At 45.9% G+C, this 13,098-nt stretch overlaps 1 protein-coding gene across 1 annotated transcript in view; it reads right to left on the reverse strand.

Annotated features, from left to right (window-relative positions):
• The window catches only part of LOC124552569 (zinc finger protein 2 homolog), an 87,775-nt gene that overhangs the window by 11,558 nt on the left and 63,119 nt on the right, over positions 1-13,098 (reverse strand). Inside the window, exon 11 of the mRNA XM_047126891.1 lies at positions 9,898-10,071. Coding sequence (XP_046982847.1) covers positions 9,898-10,071 — 174 coding nt within the window. The remainder of the gene's footprint in view (positions 1-9,897; positions 10,072-13,098) is intronic.

A 13,098-nucleotide genomic window follows, 5' to 3' on the forward strand; every position in this document is an offset into this window, starting at 1 on the left:
GCTGAATAATATTGAGATCTGATGACTGCGATGACCAGAATGGATGTGACAATTCATCCTCATGTTCACAAAAGCAGTCCTGGATGATACGAGTTGTGTGAATTGGAGCAGAACAGACATTCTACTGAGGGATGGACCTCCCCACATAAACCAGTATGCGACCTTGCATAGTACTTGTGGGCCCTGCGGAATATCACAATATGGCTGCCCAAACTATCATCGAATCTCCGCCACGTGTCAGTCTTGGGATGTGAACTCAGCCACAAGTTGGGAACAGTGAGAAAAAAGACCCATCCGACCAAATTACTCTATCTATGGTTGACAAAGGCCTTAATGGCCAAAAGTTATAAATGTGAGAGTATCTTTTTGTTTGCCTATCTGTGACTCAGCATCTGCACTATATAGTAAGTAGCAACTTTCTTCCTCACTATATAGTAAGTAGCAACTTTCTTCCTCATAATATTGCTACATTCCATCAAGGATTTTCCACTGATCCATAGTCCAGGTTTTAAGACTTCAGCACCACATTTTCCTGTTACAAGCATTTGCACCATTGGTGAGTGCTTTCGAAATTCCAGGTCACCCTGTAATTTCCAGCTTATGGAGTTCCCTTCATGTTCTGTTTGGCACTGACAGGGTTAGAAAGTGTGACATTCAGTTCTACAGCAACTTTTACAGCTTTCATCTTCTTATTTTTTGTCACAATCCTCTTCAATGATCACGTGCCATGATCACTCAACATGTACTTTACTATGATTAAGACTTAGCAGATGACATTTCTCCAGTTTCCTTGGATGTGGTTCAAATCTTTGATATGGTGCCTCTTGAAACACCAAAGGTTTTGGCTGCCTCGGTTGGCTTACCATATGAGTACCAACAATTAATCCACGTTCAAATTCATTTAGCTCCAACATACACTATATGATCAAAAGTATCCGGTCACTTGGCTGAAAATGACTTACAAGTTTGTGGCACCCTCCATCAGTAATGCTGGAACTGAGTATGGTGTTGGCCCACCTGTTACCTTGATGACAGCTTCCACCCTCGCAGGCACATGTTCAATCAGGAGCTGGAAGGTTTCTTGGGGAATGGCAGCACATTCTTCACGGACTGTTGCACCGAGGAGAGTTATCGATGTCGGTCAGTGAGGACCAGCACAAAGTCGTCGTTCCAAAAAATCCCAAAGATGTTCTGTAGAATTCAGGATGCTGTGCAGGCCTGTCCATTACAGGGATGTTATTGTCGTGTAACTACTGCGACACAGGCCGTACCCTATGAACAGGTACCCCATCATGTTGAAAGATGCAATCGCCATCCCCAAAATGCTCTTCAACAATAGGAAGCAAGAAGGTGCTTAAAACACCAATGTAGGCCTGTGCTGTGATAGTGCCATGCAAAACGACAAGGGGTGAAAGCCCCCACCATGAAAAACATGACCACACCATAACACCACTGCCTCCGAATTTTACTGTTGGCACTAAACATGCTGGCAGATGACGTTCACCGGGCATTCGCCCTACTAACACCCTGCCACTGGATCGCCACATTGTGTACCGTGATTTGTCATTCCACACAATGTTTTTCCACTGTTCAATCGTCCAATGTTTACCCTCCTTACACAAAGCGAGGTATCATTTGGCATTTACCGGCATGATGTGTGGCTTATGAGCACCTGCTCAACCACAAAATCGAAGTTTTCTCACCTCCTGCCTAACTGTCACAGTACTTGCAGTGGATCCTGATGCAGTTTGGAATTCTTGTGTGATGGTCTGTGTGGTGTCACCGCCAGACGCCACACTTGCTAGGTGGTAGCCTTTAAATCGGCCGCGGTCCATTAGTATACGTCGGACCCGCGTATCGCCACTGTCAGTGATAGCAGACCGAACGCCACCACACGGCAGGTCTAGAGAGCCTTCCTAGCACTCGCCCCAGTTGTACAGCCTACTTTGCCAGAGACGGATCACTGACAATTACGCTCTCATTTGCCGAGACGATAGTTAGCATAGGCTTCAGCTACGTCATTTGCTACGACCTAGCAAGGCGCCATTAACAGTATATATGGAGATTGTTATTTATCGTGGGATGCATGTTCAGTCAGACCAATGTTCACCAATTGTGGATTAAAGTTAAGTATTACAAGATTTTCGTACTTTATTGCAATTCTCAAGACATTGTCCTGTTCCAGACCTCACGCCAGTCTGCGTGTATTTAAACGCGTGCATTTCGGCCTCCTCTAGCACCACTGTGTTGGCTCTTCTGCCAACACAGCACATGGTGACAAGCTAAATCACGTTTGTACCAATTGATGCACTAATTTACTTGTGCCATGGCTTCGCCACAATCTCCAGATGTACTGTCCGAATTTTATCGCTTGCAGAATCAGCAGACGCAGGCCTTATTGGATGCCCTTGGACAGCTCGTCCAGGGTCAACGCGCAATGCAAAATGATGCGGCGGCCGCCGCTCCACCGCTACTGCAGCCACAACACGCTGTTGCACCACCTTTTCGTCCTTTTGATGCAGCACTGGAAAGCTGGACAGAGTGGTCACGCCAATTTGGATCCCATCTCACCGTCTACAGAATTCAAGGTAACGAGCGGCAGCCTTTTTTGTTGGCATGTGTAGGTGTGTCCACCTACCGTGTGATAGTGAAATTGTTTCCCCGACGCGATGTAGCAACTCTGTCCTACGAAGAAATTTTGTCGGCATTAGATGCATATTTCAAGGACTCTGTCAATGTAGTTGCAAAAAGGTATACATTCTTTCGTACAAAACGTACGGCCGGTCAGACTAATAGGGAGTGGGTTGCAACATTGCAAGGCCTTACTAGGGATTGTGCTTTTGAGTGTGAATGTGGACTCCCTTATTCAGATACTATGGTGCGTGATGCAATTGCACAGAATGTTTCTGATGTTCGTATAAGGGAACAGATTTTGAAACTGGTCAATCCCTCCCTTCAACAAGTGATAGACATATTGGATAGGCAAGACACACTTGACTTTGCTCAGGAATCTTTTGCAACTTCGCCAGCTGTGTGTCACATTCACCGGCCCGCCAGGCGAGCTGCACGGAACAGTAAACAGCCCTCGCGCCCGTCTGCACAGCTGTCGGCAAGCTCTTCGCTACATGTGTTGCACAAGCAAGCAAATGCAGTGCTAAAATCATGCCCGCGGTGTGCTACTAGACATTTGCGTGAGAATTGCCCGTCACGCCAAGCTATTTGCTTTTTCTGTAATAAAAAAGGACATGTTCAGACTGTTTGCCGAAAAAGCTTAGATCGGACACTCACAACCATTCCAAGCCCTTTGCTTCATGCCGGAATCGAACCAAGAATACTCAGGCTCGTGAACCTTCGCTCATGGACATTCATGTAGTTAATTCCACTCCACCCAGTGCCACTCTCTCTAACAGTGACTGTGTTCGTCTCACAAATAGTGTGTGTCGACGTCGACGGAAATCCCGTCAAGTCGCAAGTGATTCTGTACCAGTGTCGGTTCACGTTGCACGAGACAGTCGCTCTTGTCGTCAGCAGGACAATAAACTTTTTGTTCACTTGGACACTCATGGCCGCGTGATACCATTCCAGCTCGATACCGGAGATGCAGTTTCATTGATCAATAAAGACACGTACAAACAACTGGGCACACCTCCGTTGCGTGCCACACATGTTAAGCTAACTAGTTATTCAGGACAGCATATCCCTGTGTTAGGACAGCGCAGCCTTCTTGCAACATACAAGGGACAAACAAAACTTGTGTCTTTTTACGTCCTTCGTTCTTCTTCTGCTGTGAACTTGTTTGGTTTAGATTTATTTCAGTTGTTTAACATGTCTATAGTCAATCAGGTCCTATCAGTGAACGAGACTGTGCCTTCAGACAGTGTTTCTCGTCTATGTGACGAATTTGCTGACATTTTTGCGCCGGGCCTTGGTTGCGCAAAGAACTATAAAGCACATTTGGAACTGAAAGTAAACGCGCAACCGAAATTTTTCACAGCGCGCAATGTTCCCCACGCATTGCGTGATGAGGTCGCACGAACACTACACGATTTGGAATCACAAGGTGTAATTGAACGTGTGCAGGCTTCTCTCTGGGCGTCACCCTTAGTAATTTTGCCAAAACCTTCTGGAAAATTGAGACTTTGTGTGGACTTCAAAGCTACAGTGAATCCACAACTAGTGATTGCAACTTTTCCTTTACCCCGCCCGGAAGATCTTTTTGACAAACTGTGCCCGGGTAAATATTTTTCGAAGTTGGACCTAGCAGATGCATACTTGCAAATACCAGTGGACGACGAATCCCAGCGCATCTTGGTGGTTAACACGCATCTTGGTTTGTATCGCTTCAAACGACTGCCATTCGGGTGTGCATCTGACCCTGCATTGTTTCAGCAATATTTACAAACTGTTTGTGCCTCGGTCCCTACTGCAGCAAACTATCTGGATGATATTGTGATCTCCGGAAAGACAGAAGAAGAACACTTAGCCAATCTCCGAACATTATTTCAGGTCTTGTGACAAAATGGTCTTCGCTTGCGGAAGGACAAATGTGTGTTTTTTGCTCGTGACTTACCCTACCTGGGACATGTAATCAATGCCCAGGGCATACATCCCAGTCCCGAGCACCTCCGTGCCATACAATACTTGCCTTCGTCGCAGAATTTGAAGCAGCTACAGAGTGTGCTGGGAAAAATTAATTATTATAACAAATTTGTGCCGCACGCCTCTTCCATTTCAGCTCCGCTTCATCGCTTACGCCGTAAAGGTGTTCCGTTCGTCTGGACGACGGAATGCGAATGCGCCTTTCATCAGTTGAAATCGGCATTGCTTTCTAATACTTGCCTTATGCCATTCGATCCCCAGAAACCCCTTTTGTTGATGGTAGATGCATCGGATCTCGGGATCGGTGCTGTGCTTGCGCACAAAGATGGATCGCATGATCGCCCTATTGCCTTTGCGTCCAAATTGCTTTCGTCTGCGCAAAGAAATTATTCTCAGATCGAGAAAGAAGCATTGGCTCTCATGTTTGGTGTTACTAAATTTCATGATTTCTTGTATGGTCGTCACTTTACCACCATCACAGACCACAAACCACTGACATCGCTTTTTCATCCGAACAAGTCTGTACCTCCACGTACAGTGCAGAAATTCATTCGCTGGTCTATTTTCCTCTCGCAGTACCGCTACGATATCTTGTATCGGTCCACTGCTAAGCACGGAAACACCGATGCGTTGTCCCGTTTGCCTGTTGTTGAGGATAGAGCATTCGATTCCTCCAAACTTGCTTGCATGTTCATTGATGCGGAAACCGATGACGTGGTCGAATCGTTTCCGATTGATTTTCGTCGTGTAGCTACGGCCACAGCTGCTGACCCTGTCCTTGCTACCATTTTGCGTTTTGTTGCTACGCAATGGCCCTTGTCAAAGTCACGGATCGAGGATCCGTTGGTTCGCCGATTTTTTGCTCACAAGGAGAGACTTTTTGTACGACATGGTGTTTTGCTGTTGCGTTCTGATAATGATCAGTCCCGGGTCGTGGTCCCACGTTCGTTACAGTCCTCTGTCTTACGGCTTCTCCACCAAGGACATTGGGGTATAGTGCGAACGAAACAACTTGCTCGACAGCACTGTACTTGGTTTGGACTCGATGCTGCGATTACGAATATGTGCTCTTCTTGCATGGCGTGTGCCGAACAACAATCCGCACCACCGCGGAAATTCTTTGCATGGCCGAACACCACTTCCCCTTGGCAACGCTTGCACATCGATTTTGCTGATCCATTCTGGAATGCTCGATGGTTGGTTGTGGTAGATTCATTCAGTAATTGTCCTTTTGTTGTCCGGATGTCTTCCACGACATCATCTGCCACCATTCAAGCGTTATCCGCTATCTTTTGTATTGAAGGTCTTCCACAGACTATTGTTTCCAACAATGGACCACAATTCATGTCCGCAGAATTTCAGTCATTCTGCAAGGCCAATGTTATTCAACATCTGACATTCGTGCCGTTTTTGCCTCAGTCAAACAGTGCCGCTGAACGATTGGTCCGGACTTTCAAGTCACAGATGTTGAAGTTGAAAGAGTCGCATTCTCGGGAGGACGCGTTATTGATCTTTTTGTCCTCGTATCGCTCTCAGCCCCGAGATGGTCGCTCGCCGGCTGAGTTGCTCCATGGTCGTCCTCATCAAACCCCGATGTCTTTGCTGCATCTGCCGCATCAGGTTCCTGTACAGCGGCAGCCACCTGCTTTTGCTCCAGGCGACGTTGTATACTATCGCAACTATCGAGGTTCACGGCGTTGGCTCGCAGGGCGCATTCTTCGCTGCCTCGGCCGCGCTATGTATCTGGTTTTGGGGGCCTCTGGTGAGGTGCGCCTCTGTCGTCGCACAGGTTCTGCCGCTCCCCGTCTGCTTTCAGCGACGGTGCCGTCCAGTCAGCGCCCTGGGGACCCATCTACTGGCTCGCCTCATCCCCAGGTGTTACCGACGCTGTCTTCCATTTTGCCCCATGGCGACGCGCCGCCGCCCGTTCTCCCGCTGGCGACGCCAGCAGTGGACGCTTCTCTGCAACCACCGGGCGCCTCCCTGGGTCACGCGCCGCCGGTCACTTCCCGTGACCAGCTGTCCTCCAACATGGAACTTTTGCCCGCTCCGGACCAGATGTCGTCTTCGCCCGTCGGGTGCCCCGACGCGATGGAGGTCGACCCTTCGGCCCCTCCTGTCTCTCTACAGGCGCATACACCGCATGTTGGCGTGCACCCTGGACTAGGTTTTCAGGTGTTTCCTAGCTCCCGTCGGACCGAATGGCCAGGTGCGGGTGGCACAGCCTCGCCTGTTGTTAGGCTCCCCACCTCGTAGCATACGTCAACATGGGGTCCTCCCCATGGCGGGCGGAAGCCTTATAACACAACCGTTCGCCGATTTGCGGGGGGAGGAATGTGGTGTCACCGCCAGACACCATACTTGCTAGGTGGTAGCCTTTAAATCGGCCGCGGTCCATTAGTATACGTCGGACCCGTGTGTCGCCACTGTCAGTGATAGCAGACCGAGTGCCACCACACAGCAGGTCTATAGAGCCTTCCTAGCACTCGCCCCAGTTGTACAGCCTACTTTGCCAGAGACGGATCACTGACAATTACGCTCTCATTTGCCGAGACGATAGTTAGCATAGCCTTCAGCTACATCATTTGCTACGACCTAGCAAGGCGCCATTAACAGTTTATATGGAGATTGTTATTTATCGTGGGATGCATGTACAGTCAGACCAATGTTCACCAATTGTGGATTAAAGTTAAGTATTACAAGATTTTCATACTTTATTGCAATTCTCAAGACATTGTCCCGTTCCAGACCTCACGCCAGTCTGCGTGTATTTAAACGCATGCATTTCGGCCTCCTCTAGCAACACTGTGTTGGCTCTTCTGCCAACACAGCAGTCTGGATAGATGTCTGCCTATTACACATTACGAACCTCTTCAACTGTCAGCGGTCTCTATCATTCAACTGGAGAGATCAGCCTGTATGCGTTTGTGCTGTACATGTCCCTTCACATTACCACTTCACTAACACATCGGAAACAGTGAACCTAGGGATGTTCAGGAGTGTGAAAATCTCATGTATAGATGCATGACAGAAGTGACAGCCAGTCGCCTGACCACGTTCGAAGTCTGTGAGTTCTGCAGAATGCCCCATTCTGCTCTCTCGCAATGTCTAATGGGTACTGAGGTCACTGATGTGGAGTATTTGGCAGTATGTGGCAGCACAATGCACCTAATATGAAAAACATATGTTTTTGGGGATGTCCGGATACTTCTGATCACATAGTGTAATACAATCTCAACTACACAGAACACTGTCCACTCAAAGCAGTGGAAACACGCTGATTCTTTGCCACCAAAGAAAGCACAGACAATTTCTTCAGCAGGAAAGGTCATGGCATCAGTGTTCTGGGATGTGAAGGGGATTCTGTTTGTAGATTATTTCCCCTCTGGGTAAACAATTACTGGAGAATACTACGCTAACCTCATGGACAAATTGCATTAAAAGATACATGGGGCGAGGGGAAAAAAGAAAAACGGAAAGAAAAGAAAAGAAAAAAAAAAAAACAGGTTTAGAAGGGCAGAAAGTCATCTGCCATGAAGACAATGCACACCCGCACACATATGCCGTCGCCATGGCAAAATTACACAGTCTAAGGAATGAATTGTTGCCACACCTGCCTTATTCACCTTATATGGTCTGTCAGACTTCCATCTCTTCCCAAAACCGAAAATTTTTCTTGGTGGATTAAGATTCTCTTCAAATGAAGAATTGATAGCCAGAGTTGACAACTATTTTGCAGGCCTCAAGGAAACTCATTTTCAAGATGGAATCAAGGCACTGAAACATCATTTGATTGAGTGCATTAATCTACAAGGAGACTACATTAAACAATAAAAAACAGTTTCAGTGATGTAAGTACTTTCTTTCTATTCCGTTCCAATAACTTTTCAAATCACCCTCATACATTGCACCACTTCTGAGTCAATTAACAGTGAAGTTAACCGATCGGGCCACCGCACGTGCAAATTTATGAGCGGCCCACCGGAATGGTGTCACTGTATATGTTCTTTGTTTGGTTTCCTAAAACCAAATGAGAGACCGATACAGATATCGGACGTGAGACAGTAGAAAGGATCCAACCCATACAAAAGCCCGGGCAATGTTGTACACTGTCATCTGCGCTATGAGAACGACTGACGCTTATTGTATCTGGCGGGCTGCTCAAATTTGTACACGCAACAGCCCGATTGGCTAACTTCGATGATAATTAACTCAGAAATGGTGCAACATATCGAATTTTTTTCATAAGGATCCCACAGCACAGCCTACCCTGCGACATCCCTATGAGCTTTTTAGAATGTTTCTGACTACCCTCTATAATGTAGTATTTTCAGCGAGGGGTACAGGGACTTTTCAGACACTTTGAATTCAGATCTCATCAGGCAGAGGTAAAGCAGTTTAGATAAACATATCACTTTTACTGATATGTAAAATGCAGTGAAATTATTAAATTGGACAGATAAAAAAATCTACAGACCAGAACACACACATAAAAGACTGTTGTGATTGGCAAGCTTTTGGAGCCAGTGGCTCCTTCTTCAAGCAGAAGGGTGTCTGTGGGAAGAATCCAGTTTCTCAGAACTCCACAGGTGGGAACTAGCACAACAACATTTCCTTGGTTCTCGCCACCCCCCTGGCCTTAATTTACGTTGATTTCTTCCGTCTGAGCCTTTCTTCACTGTTACTACTCTTCGCTTCACTACTCTTTAGTTTTCTACATCTTTCATTGCCTTTCCAGTCTATTTTTCACTGTCCCCTCCCACTTACGTTACGTACAATGCATTTAGTTTACTCACCCTTATTAACTTGTGCACAATGTTTTAGTAGCAATCTGTGTCTTGCATATTACCCTGTCTTCCACCTTTAAGCTCTCAGGTTTTCAAATCTCATCCGATGCAGTCGCCAACAATCACTCTTTCCTACTCATCCTGTACGGTAAGTCTCCCCAGATCCACAGTTCTGGGTGACTTTCCCAAAATCTACCCCTTTTCCTAGACCTCTCCAGTCATTTTCCTTCACCCTTCTTCCTTCCTCTTCAACCCTTCTGCCTGGAGAAGGAGCCACTGGCTCTGAAAGCTTACCAATCACCAACAGTCTTTTATGTGTGTGTTCTGCCGCCGCTTGGTGAGTAGATTTTTTATCCATACAAGCAAATAATTTCATCAATAATTATTGTTGTTATAAAATACTGTGAGGAACCCTAAGACTGTTGTCTCAGACACACAGCAACACAATCAAGTTTTCAGCTGGCACCGCTGTAGTACACACACGAAAATCTGCCACCTCCACCACACTCACCTTCGCACGTGCTCACGCAGGTGCTTCTGTTCCTTGTACGAGCGCTCGCACGTATCGCACCGGTATGGCCGTTCGCTGCTGTGAACACGCACGTGGGACTCGTAGTGACTGCGCTTCACAAATCGCTTCTCACAAGTTTCGCACTGGTAACGAAACTCTCCGGTGTGGGTTTTCCTAAATTGGAGAAAGCACTCAATACAGCACATCAGTGTAATAACAACCTTGTGGTTGTAACACTGAGAAAACCAGTTAACTTGCAAAGATGATTAATTCCATTACCATATCACGGCATCTGTGAAACCAAGAAGTGTTAAGACTGTAAGGACAAAAGGAATAAACAATGTGGAGAAAAAAAGGGACTGTACTGTAGCTGAATATTTTCAGCATCACGAATGTGTAATACCACAAAGACCCAGTGTTGAGGACACTAAAATACACAAGTTTGTTCCCTTTGCCCATTAGCTTTCTATTGTTATGAATAGCAACATTCACAAAATGAACATTAAACAGAAGAATAATGTCCACCTGCATAAAACCTGCTTCAAGACTGTACAGAAAAGTGTGCATTATCTTGTAAATTATATTTTGAGCATGCTTCTAACAGAAATGAAAGTTATGAGCAAACTCAGATTTTTTAAGCTAAATTTACAGACTTTCCTCTTGCACTATCCTCATTCTGAGAGATCACGGACATAATTTAGACTAATTTCCTGCAGTACATGTTTTCTTGGTTGTCAAATTGGGCTCCACTTTAAACAACACTTACACATTAATGTATGTCTGTTTTGGTGCTTTTTTAAAAAATTTTCCCTCTGTTATGCATTTGTTATACGAGGGTCACTCCAAAAGAAATGCACACTATTTTTTTTTTTTTAAATCCATCTTTTATTCCACATATTTGAAAGTTTTACAGTGTGTAGATACATCCTTTAGGAACAATATTTTCATTTCTCCACATAATTTCCATCCCTCTCAACTGCCTTACGCCATCTTGGAACCAGCACCCGTATACCCGCACGGTAAAATTCTGGACCAACCTGTTGGAGCCACTGTTTTACAGCGTGCACAAGGGAGTCATCATCTTTAAACCTTGTTCCACGAAGAGAGTCTTTCAGTTTCCCAAAGAAATGATAGTCACATGGAGCCAGGTCAGGACTGTATGGCTGGTGTTTCAGTGTTGTCCATCCGAGTTTCGTGATCGCTTCCATGGTTTTTTGACTGACATGTGGCCGTGCATTGTCGTGCAACAGCAAAACATCCTGTTTTTGCCGATGTGATCAAACACGACTCAGTTGAGCTTGAAGTTCCTTCAGTGTCATCACATATGCGTCACAATTTATGGTAGTTCCACTTGGCGTAATGTCCACAAGCAAGAGTTCTACGGAATCGAAAAACACCGTAGCCACAACTTTTCCAGCAGAAGGTGTGGTTTTGAATTTTTTTTCTTGGGTTAATTTGCATGATGCCACTCCATTCATTGCCTCTTCGTCTCTGGTGAAAAACGATGGAGCTATGTTTCATCACCTGTCACAATTCTTCCAAGAAATTCATCTCCACCATTCTCGTACAGTTCCAAAAGTTCGCTGCATACCGTTTTTCTTGTTTCTTTGTGAACCACTGTCAACATCCTGGGATCCCACCTGGCACAAACCTTTTTTAACGCCAACACTTTCAGTATTCTGCAAACACTTCCTTCCCCCATCCCAACGTAGCATGACAATTCGTTCACTGTGATGCGTCTGTCAGCAGTCACCAATTCGTTAACTCTCTGCACATTGTCTGGAGTGTGTGCGGTATGAGGCCTATCGCTGCGAGGACAATCCTCAATATTGCCGTGCCCGCTTTCATTACATAACCTGCTTGCCCACCGACTAACTGTACTGCGATCGACAGCAGCGTCTTCATACACCTTTTTCAACCTCTCGTGTATGTTTCCCACTGTCTCGTTTTTACAGCACAGGAATTCTATGACAGCACATTGCTTCTGACGAACATCAAGTGTAGCAGCCATCTTGAAGACTCATAGGAACAGGTTGAACTAAGTTTGAAAACAAGCGGGAAGGATGTATCTACACACTGTAAAACTTTCACATATGCAGAATGAAAACTGTATTTTTACAAAAATAGTGTGCATTTCTTTTGGAGTGACCCTCGTATATTTGCTTCTTCATGGAGGTCACTGGTGGTGTTGATAAATGCACTGACAGAAAAAAAATTGCAATACCAAGAAGAAGTTATGCGATATAAACAAAAGTTGGCATACATATCCCTACCTCTGAAAGATGACGTGTATTCAGATTTTGCACCAGTCACTTAAGAGTAGTGCCAGTAGGACTGCTATCAGGAGGCAAATCAAGTTTACTTTACACACATGCTTTAAGATTGGACATGGTGTGTTGATATTAAGTCAAGAATGCCTTTAAGGTGATGAAGAAGCCATTATCAACACCTCACCGAGTTTGAACAAGGTCACGTAATGGGGCTATGAGAAGTTACCTTCTGTGATACTGCAGAAAGATTTGGCAAGACTGTAGTCACCACATATGATTGATGGCAAGAATGTGTGGTCACAAGGAGACTACATTTCGGATGGCCAAGTGGCACTGCCGAAAGAGACGACCGCCGTGTTCGGTGTAAGGCTCTCGCACATTGTACCGAACCTGCAGCAGCAATTTGGGCAACAGTCGGCATCACAGTGACGCGAGGAAGTATTATAAATTGGTTACTTCAATGACAGCTCCGAGCCACACACACTGTAGCACACATTCCACTCACCCCAAACTGCCTCCATTTGTGACTTCAGTGGTGTCAAGCGAGAGCTCGCTAGAGGGCAGGGTGAAGGTCTACTGTGTTTTCCTGCTGAAAGCTGGTTCTGCCTTGGTGCCACTGATGGCTGTGTATTGGCTAGATGGAGGCCAGTTGATGACCTGCAACCAACTGTCTGTGTGCAAAACACACTGGACCTACACCTAATGACAACTTAAGAGTACACACAACCACCATTAACCATCCTTGTATTGACTGATCAAGTGCAACAGGCATACGGCACCTGTACAACACAATGCAAGCACATTTGCGTGCTTGCGTTCACCTTCTGGGGATTTCACTGGTAAATGGAAATGCCGTGTGACTAGGGCCCCCTGTCGGGTAGACTGCTCGCCTGGTGCAAGTCTTTCGAGATGACGCCACTTCGGCGACTTG

The sequence above is a fragment of the Schistocerca americana genome, chromosome 10 (genome assembly GCF_021461395.2).
Source record: "Schistocerca americana isolate TAMUIC-IGC-003095 chromosome 10, iqSchAmer2.1, whole genome shotgun sequence".
In the NCBI taxonomy this organism is placed as follows: Eukaryota; Metazoa; Arthropoda; class Insecta; order Orthoptera; family Acrididae; genus Schistocerca; species Schistocerca americana.